The sequence below is a fragment of the Myotis myotis genome, unplaced genomic scaffold, assembly GCF_014108235.1.
Source record: "Myotis myotis isolate mMyoMyo1 unplaced genomic scaffold, mMyoMyo1.p scaffold_m19_p_9, whole genome shotgun sequence".
NCBI lineage: Eukaryota > Metazoa > Chordata > Mammalia > Chiroptera > Vespertilionidae > Myotis > Myotis myotis.
This window is the reverse complement of record NW_023416401.1, coordinates 77,681,293-77,704,657: the sequence shown is the minus strand read 5'-3', so window position 1 is coordinate 77,704,657 and position 23,365 is coordinate 77,681,293. Positions and strand designations below refer to the sequence as shown.

The window sequence follows — 23,365 nt, the reverse complement described above, 5'->3', positions numbered from 1 at the left end:
TTTGTAAATACAAAGAGCAGGCCGTCTGGGGTTGAAGGACCCTTCCTACTGGGTTAGGAAGTTTGCTCAGACATAGGGCTTATCACGCACTTCTAACTGCCAGGCGGGGCTCCAAGCACCAGGAAAGAAGACCAAGCCTCTGCCCTGATTCTGAAAGAGCCCCTGATGCTCAGCCAGGGCAGCTCAGAGGTTGCGAAACAATGGGCAGGTTTTCTGCAGGGCCCGTTTGATTAACTGTGACTGTCTTCCAGGTCCAGCCACGCCCATTACTGTGTAGGTAACAGTGGGTATTCTTTCCGGTTAGAACACCCTTTTCCTTGGGTTTTGCCTCACATCTGTACATAAGCTGCTGAAGAGGTAAAGTTTTCTGTTTCCTCTCTGCAGATTATCTAACCACAAACACCAGCGTGGGTTTCTGATTCACATCACGTTATGTGGCGCACAATTATATCCTGCTTCTCAAAGAAAAAAGGCAACCAAAGAATATTTCAAAATTATTTTCACACGTGATTATCGTACAGTATTACAATGTATTATGTGCAAAATTCCATTTAAAAAATCATTTACAAAAGGAAGTATAACACAGTATGTGCTGAGGGTTCTGGATGTATCACAAAAGCTAACAAAGGGACAAGGTACAAAGCCAACCAAGTCAGATGCCTACGCATCTTTGCACAGAACAATAACATGTTTTTTGCAACTACCTGTGTTGCGTGGATACAAGACCCTCATACTTTGAGTGCCCCCAACCAGGTTTCACAAAACATGAATTTACTTCGCCACACATTCTTAAAATGCAGATGGCCGTTTGGTGCATTTGCAAACTCTTTCCCAAGCAGCATCTTACTGAGCTCCATGAACGTCACCGTACACATTACTTGGTCTCTGCCCCAAACAACTTGATCCTGTTAATTTTGACTTACGTGTAAAAGGGAAACAAGTGTTATATATATTTTTTTCTTTCCTCGTGGAGTTTTCAAAATTGTTTCCAAAGGCAAATGACATGGAAAAACGTTGCTAAATCTCACTATTTATAGTAACCTCAGCATAGGCGGTTCCTTCCATCTTCTTTTCTCACTTTCTTCAAGGAGCCTGAACCAGCAGACTAACTCCTTAGTCCTTTGTTAGAGTCCGTATTTCTCTCTCGACCTCTCTCTACATCCCTGTCTCTCCTTATCCTCAGCATCACTTGGTTAAAATACAAAACAGCACAAGCTCACAGAGCGTGAACAAGGTAACAGTACCTCAGATTCCCAAAGGCATTCTGTGGCCAGTGTCAGTAATACATCACTTTACGAAATCAGCAGTCTCTCCCCACAAAGTTGCCGAAACATCCAGTTACAGAAGAGAGACTTAGACAACGCTCAATACTCTCAAATCCAGCAAGAGATTTCTTTTGGAATATTAAATGTTAAAATCACATGCATAATTATAGAATATTTTAAAGTTACAAAAATAGTTTAAAAACCAATCCTGACAGTTTACCTGCAACTGCTATAAAAATTTCTATGAAATATATAAAAAACACAAAGGCTCTTTGTAAAATAAAAAAACAAAAACAAAAAAACAAGAAAGAATAGAAAAAAGGTGAAAGGATGAAGCCATCCACAGAACTGAGAAGTACTTGACGCACTGCATCGTCCAGTCCTGTCAGACACCTGCTGCTGAATGAACGCAAGAGAAGGGCTTGTACCTTACATGTTTATTAAACACATACACATAGTTGTGAGCCTGGCTGCGGGTCGGCAGCAAACACGTCTAAGACCCTTAGACCATCAAATTCAACTCTCCATCTCTGAGGGAGAAGCCTCCTGTGTCATGAACTTCAGCTACCTGGCTTGGGCAATGTGGCTGAAGATGCCCTTGGTCAAGTCCGCCCGTGGATGGCTTAGTCACTGAACCCAGGGGTCGCCAAGGAGGTGCCTGCTTTTCAAGCAGAAGCACGTGGAAGGCGGGAGGCGAGGTTCCTAACCATGGGAGCGTCCGGTGTCTCCTAGGAGGTGGGGAGATCTTCTTCCCCATTCTGGAAAATGACGCCGTAAGGATCGTTCTTGATGCGCTTGTAGACAAAGTGGAAGATGTGGGGCTGTGGCCGGCTGTGCAGCTCAGCCTTGATTTTTTGGGGGTAGGTGTCCTCTGCCAGCTGCTGCCACGTTTCGTCGACAAAGAGGAAGAGTCTGTACTCCTCAGGGTCCCCCACCTTGAACTTCTCGGCACAGAGCTGACACACGTCCTCGGTGGTGACGTACGGTCGCACCAGGAGCGTCTTTCCCGTGCAGCCACTGTTCACCTCTTGGAAGGCAACTCGGAGGTAATTCTGCAGGTGGGAAGAGAGAGGTGGGGGGCCGGGTGAGAAGGGGGAAACGAGCAGCCATAAGTGAGCGTGATGAGATGCGAGGGAGCAGTCTAACTTGCAAGCCACTCCTCAAGCAAGGCTCCGGCTCCTCCAGATCATGTCAGGATGCGAGGCCGCCAAGTGCAAGCACAGAGGCTGAGCTAAATGTGGGCAGTGGGGGAGCAATGGACTGAGTGGTTTATTTTAAGTCCTTACAAATACAAGGAGCAGGAAGTTCACTGAGCTGGTCTGACCCCTGAGTGTCCTTCATGAACCCTGGGTAAGAAATCCCTGGTGAAGAGGGTGAGCCAGATCCGATACAGGGTGGATTCCCCCAGCTTGAAAAACAAACTATGAGGAAGAGCCCCGAGCCAGGAGTCAGCAGGAAGAGACGTGTAACACACGTGGACACAAGAGCACATGTACTTGCTTTGGACGACTTTTCATGAGGCGTAAGCAGGGGCAATAATGTTAGGTTGGACCACAGGATACTGACAATATTTGACCATTCCACCTCCCCACATGGCAATTGTATGTAGTTCAATTTAATACAAATGACTCTCTGTGCAGTATGGAAAAAGTCAGCGGGAGGAAAATGTCGATTCTTCCAAAAGGCTTTGGAGATGGAGCTGACTGAGTGCACAGTGGTGTTGGGGGACGGGGAGGAGAGGTTTGCAGGCTGGGCGCTGTGAATAGGGCCAGGTGCATGCCATCACAAAATACAATAAGCCTCCTGTATCACAGACCCAAAGCCCCGATGAGGCAGAAAGAATCCTACACTCATAGCAGGCTCTCTGGGAGTCTGTGACCCTGAATAACGTCTTCAGTGTCCTCTTCTTTAGGAATAGGCTTCCCAGAGAAAATGGAGAGCACCTAGTTAAATTTGGTTTCTCAGGCTTAAAACAGTTTCCCTTTCTAAACTTTCTCAGGAGTGAAGGGAAGCGGTGCTTGCTCTGCAGTGTCTCCATGGTTACCATGTGGGTTCACTGGGATGTTGGAAGGGAAAGCTCCATCAGCGGGAAGGACTGTGCGCTCTGCACTGGTAATGGACATGCTGGAATTAGAACCTCAGCCAACACACATCCTCCATATTACCAGCCCCCTCCTCTCCTATCGCCACCCCGACACCCGGCCCACACACCTGCTATCCATTTACTCACTGACTCCGGAAGAGGACTTTGTGAAAGTCTACATTTTTTGCATTTGACTAGTGAAAAAACCGAGGCACAGAGAGGCTGAGCAACTTGTCCAAGGCCACACAGCTAGTGAGTGGCAGACCCAGCATCTTCACCACTGCTGCGTGCTGCTTCTCCAGTGAGGAGACTTGTGTGTGTCTGCGACCCCCGACTTAGGAGTTCCAAGTGGAGTTTTGTGTCTCTGTTTTTGTTTTTACAACCAAACTGAGTGCTAACAACTCCCCTCTTGGGTTATACTTTAAGGTGCTCCATCTCCTGGGCAAGCAGGGCCAGTGGGAAGGAGTGTGAAGAGGGAAGGGGGCCCTGTGGCCGCTGAGGATCTCCAGGTTAGAAACTCCAGATGGAGAGAGGGGGCGGGAGGAGGGGCTGGTGGCAGGTGGGGAGATGGGCAAATGAGCTTTTCTTATTTCTTCTGTTCCTCTCCTCAGAGGGTGGGCAGCCTTAGCAGTCCCCTCCTGGGACAGGCAGCCACAGTCTCCCAAGGGCCTGTGTATGCAAAGCCACTTAACACATGGACAGCTCTTCAACAGCCCAGGGGAGGCCACGGAATGCATTCTTGCTTTTTAGGTGTATGTACACAGGGAGGAATTTCTGAGAACACTGCTATCTTAGAGAAGAACGTGAAGATCTTGCCTTTCCAGGAAGGGCTGACTTTGTACCACATGTACCTTGGAGCATTTTCAGAGCATTGGGAGGCAGAAAAGGCAAGGAAGGTGAATCTGAATACGGACATGGACAAATCTGTCCTGCTTAAAAGTTCACCACGTGGCACAGAGAAACAAAACACAGTTGAGTTTTATAATATGATTTGGAATTTGCAAAATATGATTCAAACTCATTTGCAGACTTACTTGTAACTTCCTAGACAATGAACCAATCAAGGGTGGTTGTGCTGGGTAAGGTTTTCTATTGTCCCAATCAGCCTCTCCTCTCTCAGAAACAAGCTCTTTGGAAATCTCACATGCCTGGGCACCTGCCCATCGTCATGAAAAATTCCAGATAGGTACCCTGCCAGAGCTGATGCTGCCAGTGGGATTCTGGGATCTTCTGTTTTTTGGGGGAAGGGTGGAGAAAAAGGGGAGGAGGGAAGGCATTACTGCACCTCTCCCTCCTCTCAGAGAGACCAGGTGGCCTCAGGGCCTAACCCTGCTATTTCCTCTCAGTCTTTTTTTAATATGTTTTTATTATTTTTTTAGAGAGAGAGGAAGGGAGAGGGATAGAGAGATAGACACATCAATGATGAAAGAGAAACATCATCAATTGGCTGCCTCCTACATGCCCCCTTCTGGGGATCGAGCCTGCAACCTGGGCATGTGTCCTAATGGGAATCTAACCATGACCACTTGGTTCCTGGGTCGATACTCAACCACTGAGCCATACCGGCTGGGCAAATTTTTATTTACTGATTTTAGAGAGAGAGGAAGAAAGAGGGGAGAGAGAGATTTGTTGTCCCATCTATTTATGCATTCACTGGTGGCTTCTTGAAAATGCCCTGACTGGGGATCGAACCCGCAAACCTTGGCATGTTGGGACGATGCTCCAACCAACTGAGCTACCCGGCCAGGGCTCTACTCAGTCTCCTGATGAAATAAGAAACCTGCCACCTGTGCCAGAGAGCTTCCTCCTTGATTTCCTGTCTGCTTAGGGCTCAGTATTCCTGCTGAACATTCTGCTAGAAATCCCACCTTAAGTTGACTTTGTTTTCTTAAGGGCAGCAAAACTTGGGCCAAACCCACATATATTTTTTTACTATAAGCAAAACAGAGAAGTGAAACAACAAGGTCAGAGGGTGGTTTAAAATATCTCTTCCGCCGGATGATTTGACAAAAGAGGGACCTCAGGCACCCTGAGCTCTGTGTGCCCCGGAGCCAGCTCAGCCTTGGTGGCGGGCCAAGGAAGCAGGCCCTCCCTACTCCCCCGCGCTCCCCACCCCCACCCCCACCCCGTCACCATCGCTGGCCGCATACCTGAAAGTCGTCCACGGAAGGGATGGTCCGGTTGGTGGTTCTCCGTTTGTGCCACTGCCTCAGGGTGTCTCTGGTCTCGGAGCTGAGCAGTCTTGCGGCTTGCTCTTCTTGGAAATTCTTTATCAGAGACAGTGCCCCGTAGGCGCTGGTCAAGTAATAGCCCCCTGGAAAGGACACAGAGGGTGAGTCTCCAAGTTTCCTGCTCTGGTGACGAGTTAGGGGACTTGTAGAAGATGTGCCCTGTATTTTCTTGCATGTCCCGTGGGACCACAGCAGCACACAGCCAAGAGAGCGTCCTTCGCGCCTCCATCTGTCCATTCACGCATCATCCCCACGGAGGTACTGGGTGACCCGTCCCTGGCACAGGGACACCGAGGGCCCTGGCTGATGGCCCTGGCTGACAATGCCCTGTGTTCACTGGTGGGATTCCCATTCCAATGGGCGAGACATACAAAAATCTCAATTATTTAAGTGCAATTGTGAAAATGTTTTGCCAGAAAAGGTCAAGCCTTTTTGTTGCCCTGAGGGAGGTGGGGAGGCATGTGTGGGTGGGAGGTCAACTTCTATGAGGCCAGAATCATTTACTTTAGCAACAGGAGTCCGCATATCTCCTGGCAATACTTTCTGGGGCTTCCTTTTTTTTTTTTTTTTAGGAATTAGTATTTTCTAAATTTTAAGTAAAATATATGCTTCGAAAGGACTGCACAATATACAAGTGTGTTCCCAATAATATGGGTTTTTCAAAAGAACTTCCTCCTGACTCCTTTCCCTACCCTTACTTGGGAACTAAGGTGACACATTTAGGAAAAAAATAATTTACAAGGAGAAGCAAGTAATGTCCCTTTTCTGCAGCATTTAGGAATGATTTTTTCTGCTTGGGGAATGTTAGAAGACTACAACACCGTGAGATACACAGAAATGTGTTCATCATTTTGTCCTCAACTATAAATTGGAGCCTCCTGGGGAACTTGCAAGCACTGTGCTCTAGAACCACTAGAAGGCGCCCCACATATTTATTAAAAATTCCCTAATTGGGCACCCCCACTGTAAAAATTATATATATGTCAGTAGAGGAACGATCCACCCTTTCTACTTGCAAAGGGTGAACAGAAAGCTACTATATTTCTCTAGGACATTTACAAAGAGTTTTCTTCACTTTAAGAAGAAACTGGCTGAAGTAAATGTCCACATGGACACTGCATTTTAAATTGAGAAACATTCTTTGTCAACATACTATTGAATCTCTACCATGAGCCCAAGACACGTACAGAGCAGGGGCTGGATTTTCAGGAAGTAGAGTCTGAGTCCCTGCTCTCCAGAAGTTTATCAATTTACTAAAATAAATGAACCCTGGTAGTTTATTCATGCAGGAACCAGAAAAAGTTAGTTGTGGTGAAATCAGTTTTGTGCAGAAGTGCCACCTTCATGGCCAAAGTATTTAGCTGCCAATGCAAGATCCAAACAACTATCTCTGTTCAACAAGTGACAACAGTCAAGATGGCAACTGGTCCCCCATCTGAGAAATGAGCCCCGTGAATCACAGTGGACAGGTAACTTGAGAAAGAGAACACCTCTGTGGTTTTCAGGTCACGGATGGAGGTTCGGGGGTTAGTTTTGTTTTGTGTTAATCCTCACCCACGAATATTTTTTTCCCCATTGATTTTTAGAGAGAGTGAAAGGAATGGGGGAAAGACACACAGAGAGAAACATCAATGTGAGAGAGACACATTGATTGGTTGACTCCCATATGCGCCCCAACTGGGGCAGGGAACGAGCCTGCAATCGAAGTACATGCCCTTGATCGGAATAGAACCCACAACGCTTTAGTCTTCGGGCCGATGCTCTATTCACTGAGCAAAACCAGCCAGGGCTGGGAATTTTTAATGGGAGCAGCATGTAGGCCACTCTGAACAATGCACTTATCACATGTCAGGCTTTTTGTTTAGAGTTATTTGAATGGTTTCATGGCCCCACCAGCTGGGGGTAAGTTCCCCAAGGTAGCTCCACACACTAATTCAGAACTGTGAGTAGTTGATTTTTCCTAAATATTTGTTCTAAAAACAAATCAGCACATCATTGACCGTGAAATGCAGTAGTACATTTAAATGCCACAGAATTTCAGGAGAAATCAATATCGACTTAAATATTCAAGAAAGAGGTGTCTTAGAGCTGGGACTTGGAGGGGCTGTTACAATCAAGTTTGAGGGGAAGGGTGTTTCCTTTGGAATCAAATTTTAGACTCCATAAGTCCAGAGACAATACAAGCATTGAACAGACCACCAAACCTCAGAGGGAATGCAGGGGAGGGTTAGGGGTGGGGGTGGGGGGGCAGGGGTAAGAGATCAACCAAAGGACTTGTATGCATGCATATAAGCATAATCAATGGACACAGACACTAGGGGGTGAGGGCATGCGCTGGGGGGTGGGAGCAGCTGGGGAGAGGCCAATGGGGAAAAAGGAAAAAAAATTTTTAGACTCCATAGCTGTGATCTGTTCAGGCCACAAGGAGAAAACTCAAAATGCTGGAAGCACAAAACTGACCACTTTGAAACATGAGGAAGCAATTAGAGGAAGGTTTACATTTCAGCAAAACTATAACCCTACCACAAGAGCTGTGCACGTAAAAGGGTTCTCTGATGCTTTTTCCATCAATGAAACTCCCCGCATAAGCAGCCGAAGAGATGTGGGCTGTTGCCCTGCAAACCAAAGGGCCTTGGGCTGGCCTCGAGGGCTGGGTCGGTGATGTGGCTCTCTGCTCAGCAGCTTCTTGCTGCTGGTCACAGAGCTTCAGTTCACTGACACGCAGGCCTGGTCTGTAACCACAGCCAAGCCGACTGGGCTGCCCTGCTCTCCCCCGGAAGGCAGCCAAGAAGCCCGAGACACAGCTCTGTGGAGGCAGGCTCCAGTTGGGCATGAGCTCACAGGCTGCTCTATATGTTCACCAGCTGGGCCCTTGTGTCTCTCTCATGCATGATTCCCAGAGGTGAGGACAGCAACCTGCTCATCTGTCATCGACACAGTGTCCGGGGCAGTGTCTTCCTTTGGGGGAAGGCTGGGAGAGGTGGCAGAAATTGGCTGTCTAGATCCTCGGGCCACCAGATGTAAGCATATGTCTGTCCCAAGCACACATGGTCAGCAACGGAATGGTTATTTTCTGAGTGAAACTGGCATGCTCTTTCCCTAAAGTGCCAAGAATGTGACATACTTATCACTAGAATTAAACATGATCGGAGCTAAAGACAACAACAACAAACCTGGATGCACACAAAATTCCAAAAATGATGCAATATGTAATAATGATGCAAAATGTAAGCATGATGGCCTGGGTGCTTCTCTTGGTCACTGGACAAAACCACTCCCCCCTCTCCCCCCCATCAAAGCCCAGGGCAGAGCAGGTAAGGAGAGCTCCAGGCAGGGCCTCGGTGGCTCAGGCTGTGAATGAAAATGAGGGGCGATAAACAGGCAAGAGGGGAGAGGGATGAAAGAGGCTCATTCATATCTGTCCAGGGTGGAGGGACAGGATGGAAGGTATTTTCCCTAATCCTGAGTCAGCACGAGCCCTAGAGAGGTGGGAAGGGTGTCCCTTATGGGCTCCCAGGAGGAGGACAGACCTGGTAAGAAAGGCCAACGGTAGGAAACTAAGCAACACGTTGTGGGGATGACGATACATTTACGTTCCCTTCGGGGAAAATGCAAGTATGACGCATTCCCTGGGGAATCCTATCAGCCCCTGGACCTTTTCACTCAAGCCTGGACTAAAACTCACGGGAGAAAAGACGGAGAAAAAAAAAAAAAGTATAGGCAACAATTCAGAACTCAGGGGACACATGGAAATGGATGACCCGGATTCACAATGCACAGGCCCTGATTGGTTCTCCTTTAAAAAGACAAGCCCACAGAAGAGTCCCAGTTATTTCTGTTTTTCAGCCAACTTATTTCCATGGCAAAATACCTAACTAGTGTGTAAGGAGAAGGCATTTCTGCTAAGACACGTTGGTGTCAGGCAGGCACAGGAAGAAAACGGAACTGCCAAGATAAATCAAAAGCGAACTGCCCAGATTTTAACTCCACTGTCTTTTTATTTTAACCAAGAGCAGACACTATTTTTTTAAATAAAAAAGAAAATCAATGCTGTTTTCATCTTGAACACCAACTCTTTAAAAAATGATGAAAACCAAGTAACAGCAGAGCATTCTCCTGACAGTGGAAATAGTCTCTAACAAACGTTTACGATTTCCTCTTGAAAGCGAAGAAACTATTTCTTTTTTCGAAATACCATTTATTCTATTGAACAACATTTTTTTTTTTTTTGCAATCAACCAATCTTGGTGAAGTGTAATTATGGCAGGGTTATATTTTTTTTGTGTTTTTCCGATATTTCCAAATTTTCTACAATGACTGTGTATTACTTTTGTTGTTAGAAAAAAAGTCAGCACATTCTTTTAAATTAAAATTAGACTTAATCCTTAGGATTTCTAAAAAGCTCCCACATAAGTGCTTAATAGGTACAGGGTTTTATTTGTGTGTGTGTGGGGGGGTTATATATGTCTTTAAAAATTGCTTAATCCTCACCTGAAGATATGCTTTACTGATTTTTAGAGAGAGAAGATAGGAGAGAGAGAGAAACAGTGATTGGTTGCTTCCCATAACCAATAGAACTCGAAACCTTTTTGTGTATAATAGGATGATGCTCCGGCCAACTGAGCCATACAGCCAGGGCTATTTTGGGGGCTAGAAAAAAGTGGTGGATTACACAACATGTGAGTGTACTACATGCCACCAAATAGTTCACTTTAAAAGAGCTGATTTTGTTACGTGAACTTCATCTCAGCAACAAAGACAAAAGCCCCGCTCAGCACCCAGTTCCTCCCACCTTCCCGAACGTACGCTACCTTCTCCGTGCAACAGCGAAGGGTCTAAGAGCTCCATCATGTACTCGATTTCCGTGTCCAGTTCCAGCATGTCGCACTGAGCTATGACATAGGTCAGGACTGGTAGGAAGTCGTCGGCGCCATACATCCTCCCTGGGAGTAGGAGGAAAGGGGAAGACAGGAATATTTTTACCAGCATTTCTTGCTTTCATCTCCTGCTTGCTGCTTTTATTAGACAGTGGGGAGTCATCCTGGGGCAATGTGCTATTCACAGGCAGAGGTGGGCGTTTCTGGAATCCGGTGTCGCCCACACCCCTCCCGGCTGCACATGTCCCAGACCAGCCCCAACTCACAGCTTCAGCGTGAGCATCTAGGAGTCAATGAACAGGGGAAAGGTGTTCTTCCTCCCCACGACCGGGAGTTACAGCGTCATGCAATAGGACCCAGTAACCTCAAACCGTCTACCTTGCAGCAAGTAATGTCACAAGCCAGTTTACAGAGGATCTGCTTATGGTGTCACCCCTTTGTGTCCTGTTTCCTACTGCTTCCTGTGCAAGTCAATCCCAAACATCATGACAGGAGCACATTCAAACCAGGAATAGAGGGAGCTCTCTGCTCCACAGGAACACACGGTTGATTCATTTAAACGTGCGAATCCAGCCTGTGTTGCATAGATCCACACGATTAATAAATGGCAGAAAAATCTTAGCCCTTATTGCTATTTTTCATGACCGTGGTGATTCTCAATGAAGGGTGGGAATGGGGATGGGGTGTAACTTTGCCCCCAGGGAAAACTGGCTTTATCTAGAGCAGTGGTTCTCAACCTTCCTGATGCCGCGACCCTTTAATACAGTTCCTCATGTTGTGGTGACCCCCAACCATAAAATTATTTTCGTTGCTACTTCATAACTGTAATGTTGCTACTGTTATGAATCGTCATGTAAATATCTGATATGCAGGATGTATTTCCATTGTTACAAATTGAACATAATTAAAGCATAGTGATTAATCACAAAAACAATATGTAATTACATATGTGTTTTCCAATGGTCTTAGGCGACCCCTGTGAAAGGGTCATTCGACCCCCAAAGGGGTCACGACCCACAGGTTGAGAACCGCTGATCTAGAGGCATTTTTAGTGTTGGAACTGGGGGTGGCGGTGCACATGGCATCCGGCGGTAAACTTACAGGAAACAGACAGCCCCCATGACAAAGAGTTAACTGGTGAGGATGACATCAGGGCTGAGGCTGAGAAACTGCTTCAGAAGAACAGAACCCTGTGCAGGTGTGTTCTGGGATCTTTCAGACATATTTCATGCTACACAAATATACTTTCTATACGTCAAATATGCTGGCGAAATTAAGAGGTGATGTCCATCTGCTACCATGGCTAGCCCAAGAGCTCAGGCATTAACGTGTTTCCTCAACAATTTGAATGCACGCGCATTTCCATGATAACACACACAGGTGTGGTTAGCAGGGCCTGTGTTTGCTCTCTGTCCTTCTCCAAGAGGCAGTTTCACTTAGAGCAGTGGTTCTCCACCTCGGCTGCACGTTAGAATCACCTGGGAATCTTTTTAAAATCCTGATTTCTGGGCCTCATCCTCCGGAAATTCTGTTTCTTTGTTATGGGGTGGGGCCACAACATGAGGAACAAAGAAACAGAATTTCCGGAGGATGAGGCCCAGAAATCAGGATTTTAAAAAGATTCCCAGGTGATTTTAATGTGCAGCCAAGGCGGAGAACCACTGACTTAGAGGAAAAGGTGGTAGTCACCCGCGCAATGACAACAGGCTCCCCGAAGACCTAGAACAATGTAGGGCTCGATCTCCGCGTATGAGTCACAGTTATGATCTACAAGAGGCAGCACCGGGAGTCCCAGGGCTTCCTTCCCATTGTAAAGAGTGAAAACAGGAATTCCAAGGACACTGCTTTAGCTTGTGGCAAAGAAGGGAGAGCCAATGAAGTGGCCGTAATGAAGCTGCATCATTACTGGATGCTGTGTGTCTGACACATGCTGTAGATCACTGAACACAGCCCTCACTGGCCAAAATGTAGTCGTGATCATCGCTAATATTTCCATTGCCCTCGGGGCTACGCAGGCCTTGTCCCATCTAACACCCACCTTATGAAGCAAAGGGTCACAGCCAACAACAGGTGCAAACACTGCACCTTAGAAGGCCAAGCAAGGCGGCCAAAGTCCCCCAGTTAATGAACTCATTTGCAAAGCTAGGATTTAAACTGGGACTCCAGAGACTGCACATGTATTTGCTACTCTACACTAAATCTTTAACAAACTGGCATCGCAAACACCTTGTTGCCCTCATTCGATTACGATTTTGGTGCTATTCATCTGTTGCACGCATGTGACTAATTTGCCAGACACTAGAGTGACGCTTGTATTTTTCTGAGCCGCTTGGTGAGAATCACGAGATTGAAAGAGAAATGGGGAATCAGAAAGCTCGGGTCACCGGCCCTGGTGGGAAGTGGCGGCCTCACCTGAGTTGCTCTCCATGACAGTGTAAATAAGCTTGCAGACCCTCAGCAGCAGCATGACTTTCTTTTCCGGCGAATACATCTTCTGCATCGTCATGAACTTGACTTTGATTTTCTCCACGTCCACGAAATCGGGGGTCGGGGCGAAGACGCCCAGCTCCTGGGGATTCCTCTGCCGCACGAGCTGCAGGTTCTCCTTGAGCTGTTTCCACGAGCCGTCGGCCATGTGGAAGTCCTTCAGCATGGCCTCCACGTGCCCCTTCAGGGGCTTCAAGATGCACTTGTGCATGGCTTTTTCCAACACCACATCTGCCAAAGAAAGCGCAGCGACTGTGACCACTGTCTGCAGAAAGAAGCAGCCAGCTCTGCTTCCTGGGGACGGACATCTGCAGCTCTGTGCCTCGGTCAGAAGGCAGGCCAGGTGCAGCCTCACACCCACGCAACCCACACAACTCAGCAGCAGTACCTCGCCCCACCTTTTCTTCCGTAAAGCCAGGAAGGAAAAAACCTTCTCAGTTTCTCTTGCATACGATCAATGCAATGAACTATATTTATTTTAACTACTTTTATGCCCCCTCCCCCCATAAGCACAGGCAAATATTTTAGAAGACATTCTTTTGACCCAGTTCTTCCATGGATCACTGTGTTGACAGGTAAGCAAGTATTATTTTGATGGAGGGATTTTCTAATAGCAAGGGTTCAAGATCCCTTAAGATGTTTTCTGAGGAAATAAATTCGACTAAATACACATGTTATCTTAGGTTGGATTCTGGACTAAAAAATAATAATTCTTTATTTCATTTGTTATAAAGGATGTTAGTGGGACATTAGATTTGAATCAAGTCTGCAGATCAGGTAATAGTGTTAACACTGAAGCAGTGTTAATTTTACTGTCATTTTTAACAGAATGTTTCTGTTTTTAGGGAATACACACGTAGAGTAAGGACACAATGTCTGAACTATCTCTCAAATGGTCCAGAAAAATGAAGAGAGAGAGAGAGAGAGAGAGAGAGAGAGAGAGAGAGAGAGAGAGAGAGAGAGAGAGAACAGAGAGAGGAAGGAGAATGATTCGAATGTGACAAGGCGCTAACATTCTGGGAATCTGGACAAAGAGAAGACATGATTTCTTAGTACATTTTTGCAACTTTTCTGTAAGTCTTAAATGATTTCAAAATAAAAAGTAAACGGTTTTGGGGTGTGTTTTTGTTTAGAGTTAGGAAACACCTTTAGGTGGGAGGCATGTTTTCTCTCTCTTCCTTTGAACGGTCGTCCAATGGAGTAGCCTTCTTGGCCGACAGCAAAATGACTAGGGCCACAGATCTGGGGATCAGACTGAAAATGATTTCTACAATAATAAGCTCTCTGCTCTTTCAACATCAGCCTTCCAATCTCAAATGTTTGCTTATTCCATCAAAACTACCTGGGTAGTAATCACACCTAATATCTGACACTTCAATGTGATTTCATTTGGGGGCACATGGATCCGTTTATTTATATGACTGGGGATGGTTGAGTTATCTCTCTGGCCTTTGGAATTCCTGACACTGGATTAGATCACATTGAATCCAAGTTATCACCTATTATTAGGAGGTCAAGGACAAGGAAATCTAAGGCAGACACACAAACACCGAAAACAATTTCCCATAACCTAATTAAAGGATGCCTGTAGTTGATGCTGACCCCGCAGTAATCAGCTTCCCCAGCCCAAGTTTTTCTCTGTTCCACTTCCATATCCAATTCAGGAGATTGCTTTGTTTAAACAAAGAGCTTTATTTAACTAGAGAGATTCAGGTTGAAGCAGAAGAAGTTATAAAGTAAGAAGAAAAATCACATTTTTACTTGACTTCTGGCATTAAAACAGATTACTTGGTCTCCATTGGTTATGTTGTGTTAGTAATCTTGTGCAACTTCATAGCATCTTTGACTTTACTTTTTTTATTACGATGAAAAGTCAATAATAGCAATTAATGCTGAGCTTTAAGTTGGGTGAGGCTCGAAGTGCTTTATTTCATTATGTCATCTAATTCTTACAACTCTATTACTTTAAAAAATATATATTTATTGATTGATTTCAGAGAGGAAGGGAGAGGAAGAGAGAGATAAAAACATCAATGATGAGAAAGAATCATTGATCGGAGGCCTCCTGTATACCGCACCCACTGGGGGTTGAACCTACAGGTTGGGCATGTGCCCTGATGAGGAATTGAACCATGACCTCCTGGTTCATAGGGTGAAGCTCAATCATTGAGTCATGCCAGCCAGGCACAACTCTATTGTTTTTGCATAATATTGACATTATAGACATTTTCTAGATGAGAAAACTGAGGTTTGGAGATGTCTAATGACTTGCTTGAGGCTGCACACCTATTTTATTTTTTAAAATATATTTTATTGAGTTTTGTTTTTTTACAGAGAGGAAGGGAGAGGAATAGAGAGTTAGAAACATTGACCAGCTGCCTCCTGCACACCCCCTATTGGGGATGTGCCCGAAACCAAGGTACATGCCCTTGACCGGAATCGAATCTGGGACCCTTCAGTCCACAGGCCAACGCTCTATCCACTGAGCCAAACTGGTTAGGGCTGCACACCTATTTTATACAACCAATCCTATTGCTTTTCAAAGTAAACAATCTCTTAATTCTAAAGTTCCTGATGAATATTCACCAGTTTATTCCTCTCTATCCAAAGGTTCCAAAAGCTACATTCGTGATTATAAGTGACTCTGTTAGAATGAGGTCACCCAAGGGGGAGGGAAGTCATGTCAATCATGAACTAGGACTGTACATGAATGTTGATAGCAGCATCATTTCTAATAGCCAAAATCTGGAAACGACCCACAGGCCCATCCCAACGGAACGGATACAAGGATATATTTGTACAGTGGGACTCAGACAATGGAAGATTCATTCATGAAAAACAGGACACTGCTGCTCCAGATGCAACAGGATGACCCTCGCAGACATAATGCTGCATAGAAGGAGCAGACTTAAGAGGATCTCCTTTAGCATTTCTTTTACATAAAGTTCAAAAATAGGCAAAAGGAATCTATGAGGACCGAGGCAGGATGGCAGTTACCCCGAGAAATAAGTGGGCTGTGGGGAGACCCTTCCAGGGGGTGAAGGTGCTCTATATCTGGATCTGGGTGGTGGCTACATGTGTGCACACGTCAAAATTGGTCCAGCTGAGCCCTTAAGATATGCACACTCTATGGATGTAAGTTAAACTTCAGTAACGACGTACACATCAAGCAAACAGAAACAGCTGGAGACCAGCCTGGGATTTTCTCCTTGAACTCCAAGGGCAACTGTAAATATCACAGCGAGCCAGGTCATGTCTGGGTCAGACCATTAACACAAACTGTCTCCAGAAGGCGCTGTGCTGTTCCTGGGGGAGACGAGCCGCAAGCTCAGTCCCAGCCAGCTGAGCAGGTAGGTCCCTTAGGCGGCCTCTGAGCCGTAAACTCCACCCTTACCCATGGATGGGGCTGTGGAAATCTGTAAGGAGGGTTGAAACCTAGGACCCATGGCCAAGTGCCTATTGTTTTGAAACTCAGAATGAAAAACAAATTTCCCAGTGTTAGATTTTTCTTTTAGTCCAGTTTTAAAGGTCATTATTTAGAAACTAGAGGCCCGATGCATGAAAATCGTGCAAGAGTAGGCAGGCCTTCCTCCCCCCGGCTGCTGGCACCGGCTTCCCTCTGGCACCCAGGACCTGGGCTTCCCTCCATGCCCCGACTTTGTCTGGAAGGTCATTGGTCTAATTAGCATATTATGCTTTTATTATTATAGATAAGACTGCTCTCTTTGCATTGTTATTCAGGACTTTACTCCCAACCCCCACCCCAAATCCTTATATATCTATGGAATATTAAAGTCCAAGGGACCTGGTACCCAGCTGGTTTTCTCTAATAAGAAAAACAGGTTCTGTTTGGGAAGGATCAGGGGAAAGTGATTTGAGTAAACAAAAGGAACAGAAAATCTTTCAGAATGAGGACTAGCTCAGAGAAAACAAACAAGCACCCGGAAGGAAGGGTCACATTTCTCGTAAATTACAGTCTGTGTCCCCAGTGCTCATCTGTAAGGGGAATGGTACAGAGCATGGCAGTTCCTCGAATGCTCCTCGCCTTAATGAGACCTGATGTGGTTATTTATAAGAAGGTTCGTGTGTCTCCCTCCCGCGCTATGAGTGATCACGCCCCTATTAGGAAGGGAAGACAGATGCCTTCGCCCTGTTGCTTCACTCTGACCGACAGTGTGGGTTCCAGAAAAGGCCAGACATCAGAAGGGAATCATCACAAGACTGGGCCATGCTTGCTCAATGCTGTCTAGGGGGAAGTGAGAGCCGGAGAGGTGAAGGTGAAGTCCTGAGAAAATGTGTGTCTTAGAAAGCATGAGGCCTGGCAGCCAGCCCAACTCTCCCTTTCTAAGTAGCCTTGGCCAAGTCACTTCACTTCTCTCACTGTCATTGCCTTGAACTTCGGAACTGCCAGAGGCATCATTGCTCACAGAAGGCAAGACAGAACTAGCTGTCTGCACCTGATTGGTTCCTAATACAAAACAAAATAAATATTCTCCAGGGGATTCTAACAGAATCCAGAGTCTAAACAGCGTATCATTCAAAAATATACAGACTGCAACCTAAGGTTATGTGACAAAGATATCGCCTCTTGGTTGATGAGGGTTCTAGAATTCTGATAATTTTCAAAAGTAAAGCAGTACAAATAGAAGCTCATGACAAGAGATGGGCCTTTTTCGTAGGAAACTCAAAAGTTTATAATTGCTAACATTTATTGGGCATCTATTTGTGCCGTTCCTATCGGAGGGAACCCAGATATATGGCCTCACTACATGCTAACCCTCACTTATCGCTTTGAAGTCGGAATGATGCACAGGGGCTGGAGGTGTAGAAGTCAGATGACTTCCTGGATGGTGGAATGAAATGCAAGCCTGGTTGTTCCTGCTGCAAACAAGTCAGGAGATGGCATGATGGGCCTCCCTCTGTACAAGGGAAAATGAGTTGATTTTCCTTTATGTGCTCAAGTACTTTGCTTTGGCTGTATAATTGGATTAAGGATGTGCTGTATAATTGGATTAAGGATGAGACCTGAATACTAGGTGATGCTCAGTGAGTTCCAAGCACTGTTATATACTTCCCACCCCTTCAACCGAGATGAGTACATCATCCTTCTTTGTCTCAGCGTGCGTTTTCTCAGAAGCGGACCCTAAGACAAGGACTTGCGTATGAGAAGTGCACTTGGGAGGTGAGCCCAGGAAGCACTAGCAGTGGGCTGTGGAAGTGAGACAAGAGGGAAGGCAGCTGTAGTATTTCACTAAGCCAGTCATCACTGGGGCAGCTGGAGCTCAGCTCTGCTAAGAAGTCCAAGACATGGTGTAGAGCAGTGGTGGCCAACCTTTTGGACCTCATGGACAACCAGTGGTCGGCGGGCCACCGGTTGGCGACCGCTGGTGTGGAGCACGCCTCGGCGCTGTCCCACCGGAGGAGAGGCGGCTGCGGCACTGATACACCTGCTCCCTTCAGACCCTGCTGGAGGGCTGCTCCCGATGCTGCGGAGGGCACTTCTATCCACCCTGGACAAGGGCCCTGGTGGCACGAGAACACGTCAGGTAACATTTCACACGTACTGGCAGTTGGAAGCCAAACAGGTGAGTGTCAGTGGGGCAAGCACAACGATGTCTATGACACTGTGTTACATGTGAGGAAACTGAGGCGCAGATATGTGAAGACATGACCAGGTACACATAGCTCAGCAGCAGCAGAGCTGGGACTTCCAACCCAGCTGTGTGAACCTCCACACACTCCTGCCTCTCGGCCCAGAAACTGATCCTTCCCATCTCAGTGCAGCTGGGAGGTGACACCCAGGCAGCCACAACAGCACTTTGATGACCTCCTGTCCAAACTACTCATAAAGTACACCACCGGGTGTCCCAGTGGCCTTGGGTCAGATGTGAGTCCAAAGGAGACGTTTCCTACCTGGCGACCTTAGAGTTCAAAGAAGATGACCTTTCCAGGTCTCAGATTCCTCATCTGTGAAATGGGTCCACTCAGAGGTTCCCAGTTGGACTGTTGGGAGGACTGGGTGAGAGCTCACACAGTGAGCACCTCGTATGCACCGGACACCTAGTCACTGGGCAAAAACCATTGATTCCCCGTGTTCCTTTGAATGTGTGGTATATGCCTTTGAAAAGGGACACCAGGTTTAATGGTTCAGGCCCGTTTTGTTTTGGGGGTTTTTCGGTGTTAACTGTGGTTTGCTTGGTTTGAAATGGGAACTGAAAGTGCTTTGAAAAATTAATTGAAAAGCCACCTAGTTTCCTGTACATCTTTCTCTCTCTCATGCCTTCTTACTCGTCCTCAGCCCCTCGCATCCATAGGTACAAAGACATAAGATCTGAAGTCTGGGCCTCTGGGTTTTTCTGCCCTGAAACCCCCAGTGTTTTGTCACAGCCTCATTCTGTCCCTAACACAAGTGAGCCAAACATCCTGGAAAGCTGTGTATCTTCAAAGTGCTGGGCACAGAGAGCCTGAGCCCCATTTCAGATGAGAAAGTGTGTGGGGTAAAGGGTGGGTTTGGTTCACCACTAACTGTTTTGCTCTACTAACTGGGGAGGGCTCCGGTCACGCTGCTGTCCCTGCTATATGTTGCCACTCCAGGCCCCTGGCATCCTGGGGGGTCACACTGGTCTGCAGGTGTTTACGGCTAGCGTCTGATTTGAGTGGTTGGTATCTGAGCTAGAGAGTGATAAAGAGTTCCACTGGTGTGAGCTTTCTAAAATGCTCTCCACTTCCTTAAAGACTCAGACATTTCCTGGGGATGCGCCCCTGGCTTTCTTCCCCCACATCCCCCACAAATAGCCCGTGTTCTTGCTGAACCAACAGAATTGCAGCCCTCTGTGCCTCTGCACCTTTCCACATGCTGTTCCCTGTGTCTGGTGGGCCCCTTGCCTTTCCCGACGTGATTTCCACGAGGACTTGCTTTTCTGCCCCCTCCTCGTGCTCCTCCCTCTTCCTGTGAACTCAGCATTCTTCCTTGCCTTTGCCATGGCATAGACTTCTAGAGAACTAGACTTTTCTCCTCAAAGGAAGGCCCTCTGAATACCAGACTTGGAGGTTGTGATGTGAGCCACCTGGAGTCCCCAGTCCAAGGACCAGCCATAGCATGTGCTCCAAAAGTGACTGCTGAATTGAACTACAAATCCTGCCTTTGGGAGGCTACTTGGAAACTGTTTCTTCTCCTTACCCCTGCAGAATTCAGCAGGTGTGACTCTGGTGATGCAGCTATGGCCCAGGTGTTGTGGGGCAGCCGGTCCCAGTCCTGCAGAGTCCCTGTCCGCCTGCACGGGTGCCCTGTACCTGGCTTTGCTTTGAGTACTGTCAGCAATGCATACTTTGGCCCATTAATAATAAATGATAAAGATCCCACCAGCCCAGCAGAGATGGTGCCAAAATAAAATGACAAGTACTAAGTGGTGATTTGCTTGCATTATTGTTTCTGTTGGTGGGCTTCAAGGAAGGGCATTATGAAAAACAAGCAAAAGAGAGACAGACTCATAGAGAATAGGCTGACAGCTGGGGTGGGGGGAGGGTGGGGAGATTGGGGTGGTGGAGAGATTGAGCAAAAAAGAAGAAAATAGGGGAAAAACTCATGGACATGGACAACAGTGTGGTAATTTTCGGGGGGGAGGGCTGGGGGATGTGAAGGAGGTTATAGGGAGAATAAACAGTGATGGACGGAGGCTTGACTTGGGATGGTGAAGAGGCGACACAGTGTGCACACAGTGTGTGTGGAGTTGTGTGCCAGAGACCTGTGTAGTTTTGTTAACCAGTGTCATCCCAATAAATTCAACAAAAGGGGAAGGGGGAGAAAAACGAAAACAAACAATAAACAACCCAATGGGGGGAGGAAGTATAGGCTATATTCATGTAATATTTTATGTACGAAATCCATCAGATTAATTTCAGTGTCTTCTAGTAAAAGGCCAGTAAAAACAACGGCAGGAGAGAGGAGACCAAGTCTCCTTACAGAAAAATTCCAAATAATTTATGTCAATCCCCTGGCCTCAGGAATTGGAGCTCAGTTCTATCCTTATCCCTGGAGTGTGGGCAGGACTTAGTTGTTTGCTTCTGAAGAGTAGAGTGTGGACACAGAGGACATTAATTTTACAGAGCAGAAACCTGACAGACTCCACCACCGGCTGGTGATACAGAGTAACAACACCCATGTTGTCACGTGGGTCAGGTGGCCTGCTACGGAGTGACTTCACCTGCACAGTGTGTCCTTCCTCCTCACACAACAGATGAGAAAGGCAGTGGAGCTCCCCCTGAGATACAGGAGAGCCGGCCACAAGAGCTGGTTTCAGTCTCAGGTGCATGCTGGCTTGAGCTCGCTAAGTCTATAAAAATGAGGATAGTAAGTGGGGCCTCTCAAGGCATTAAGGAGATTTAAGTGGATTCTATGCATAAAAGTGCTTCGAATGCCATCAGGAACCACACATGGGTGAGGGGATTATGGGGGCTTTTACTTGGTTCTATTACAAACACACTATGCATGTAATACATACTCTTTTACTGGACAGGAGGCGGGCTGTGAATGTTGGCTTCTGAAAGAAGCCCCTGGCTTGTACAATTAGCGAGAACCTGAGGCGAGAGGGCGGGGGCTGTGCCTACAGGACTTGGTCCCTGTTGAAGGCTGGAGGAGTGAGGCAAGACGATGGGTGAGCCCCTGGACAGTGAGGACTCCTCCATGTGGTGCTCCCCTCACCAAGGCAGCCAATCCAAGCTGTCCTTTTGGCCGGAGTAGAGTACTTCAAAGCCTGAAAGATGTCATGCTTCCATTTCAATCAATGCAGCATTTCAAGTGGCTCGTGCTCTCAATTCCTATGTCAATTCCAGGTAATGGTGGTGTTTCCTGCCACCATAAGCACCAGGAGGTGCTCATCTCTCTTGAGATGGAAGCTTCTATAGTCAGAAAACACTCTCGCACAGATATCTCCATGTGCCTTATTTTGTGACGCCACACCCAATTTCCACCTAGTTGGCCAGGGCTCTCTGAGTTACTGGGCTAACAGTTCCCTTGTAGAGAGTACCATGGAATCGGGGCTCCTGGGCAGAGACTCTTAACTCCAGGTTTACGAGCCACCTTCTTTTAGTTGTGATAATACAATTAACCCAATTTTGATGCCCTAAAGTAGAAATTATATAAGAAACTAGAGGCCCAGTGCACAAAATGTGTCACGGGTAGGGTCCCTAGGCCTGGCCAGCGATCAGGACCGATTGGGGCCTTCAGGCTGCCAGCTGGAGCCTCCTTCCCCAGCTGCTGGCTGGGGCCTCCCTTCATTCCTCGCCGCCCCCTGGTGGTCAGTGCACATCATAGCGAGTGATAGAACTCATGGTCTACTGGTCGAACTCCAGCAGGGACACTTTGCATATTAACTTTATATAGATGATGCCCCACAAGAAAGAGAGGTGGTCTTCTTGCTGTGGTCCTCTATTTATTTCAACTAGTTTTCAAAAATAATATAGGCATTCTTTTTATAAGCTGCAAGGCCAATCTTTCTCCTTTCTCTCTACCCCTTGTTAACTGTGTAAGGATGTTCAGTTCTTCCTGGCAATATGGTCACATGGATTAGATTAGAAGTCAGATCCGAGGTTTTAATTGCAACTTGGCATTAATATGCCTCTCTGGCTGCATCTCTCAGAATGATTATTTATCTAAAATAGGACAGATAGCTCAAGGGCTTAAATCCAACTGTGGTTTAAAAATTAAAAACAAGTCACACTAGATATTAAAGCTTGAGCCAGACTTACACACACATTTTTTAAAGAGTGATCTGGAGCAAAGTAGTTGTAATTGTTTAACTCCTAAGAGAGTTCTTCAAACCCCCTTTCTTATTCATTCTATGGTCTCTGGTGTCTAACCATATTTTAGTATTCCTCTATTAATAAAAACATATGTAGCCTGGGGGGGGGGGGTGGAGAGGGTCAATGAGGAAAAAGGGAGACATCCGTAAGACTTTCAACAATAAAGTTTTAAACATTTTTAATTTTTTTCTAAATTTTAAAAAATAAAATCGCTTAATAAAAAAAAACATGTATATGTAAATTGACACTCCTTTTGAAATAGAAGGGAATTCAATTTAAGAATACTTTTCTTCGCCCTAACTGGTTTGGCTCAGTGGATAAAGCGTCGGCCTGCGGACTGAAGGGTCGCCGGTTCAATTCCAGTCAAGGGCATGTACCTTGGTTGCGGGCACATCCCCAGTAGGGGTGTGCAGGAGGCAGCTGATCGATGTTTCTCTCTCATCGATGTTTCTAACTCTCTATCCCTCTCCCTTCCTCTCTGTAAAAAAATCAATAAAATATATATATTTTTTAAAAAAGAATACTTTTCTCCAAATAATTACACATTTTAGTATACAGCAATTAAAGAAAAAATAGCATTGTCTTTTTTTCATTATTGTCTTTTATGAATACAAATAGTTG

At 46.3% G+C, this 23,365-nt stretch overlaps 1 protein-coding gene and 1 non-coding gene across 15 annotated transcripts in view; both read right to left on the bottom strand.

The window, feature by feature from the left end:
* Nucleotides 1–482: 482 nt before the first annotated feature.
* Nucleotides 483–23,365, bottom strand: part of RIN2 (Ras and Rab interactor 2) — a 212,063-nt gene continuing 189,180 nt past the window's right edge. For 9 of the 14 annotated variants that reach the window (XM_036321035.1, XM_036321043.1, XM_036321037.1 and 6 more), the window contains 4 exons: nt 12,869–13,174; nt 10,391–10,522; nt 5,499–5,662; nt 483–2,317 (listed from right to left, as the gene is read on the bottom strand). In XM_036321035.1, the coding sequence (XP_036176928.1) occupies nt 1,994–2,317; nt 5,499–5,662; nt 10,391–10,522; nt 12,869–13,174 (926 nt within the window). In that variant the 3' untranslated portion in view covers nt 483–1,993. Of the gene's footprint in view, nt 2,318–4,382; nt 4,579–5,498; nt 5,663–8,102; nt 8,679–10,390; nt 10,523–12,868; nt 13,175–23,365 lie in introns of those variants that run through there. The other 5 variants (XR_004969777.1, XM_036321036.1, XR_004969778.1 and 2 more) reach the window with 5 other exon arrangements.
* Nucleotides 6,558–6,686, bottom strand: LOC118663895. The gene has a single exon (XR_004970195.1).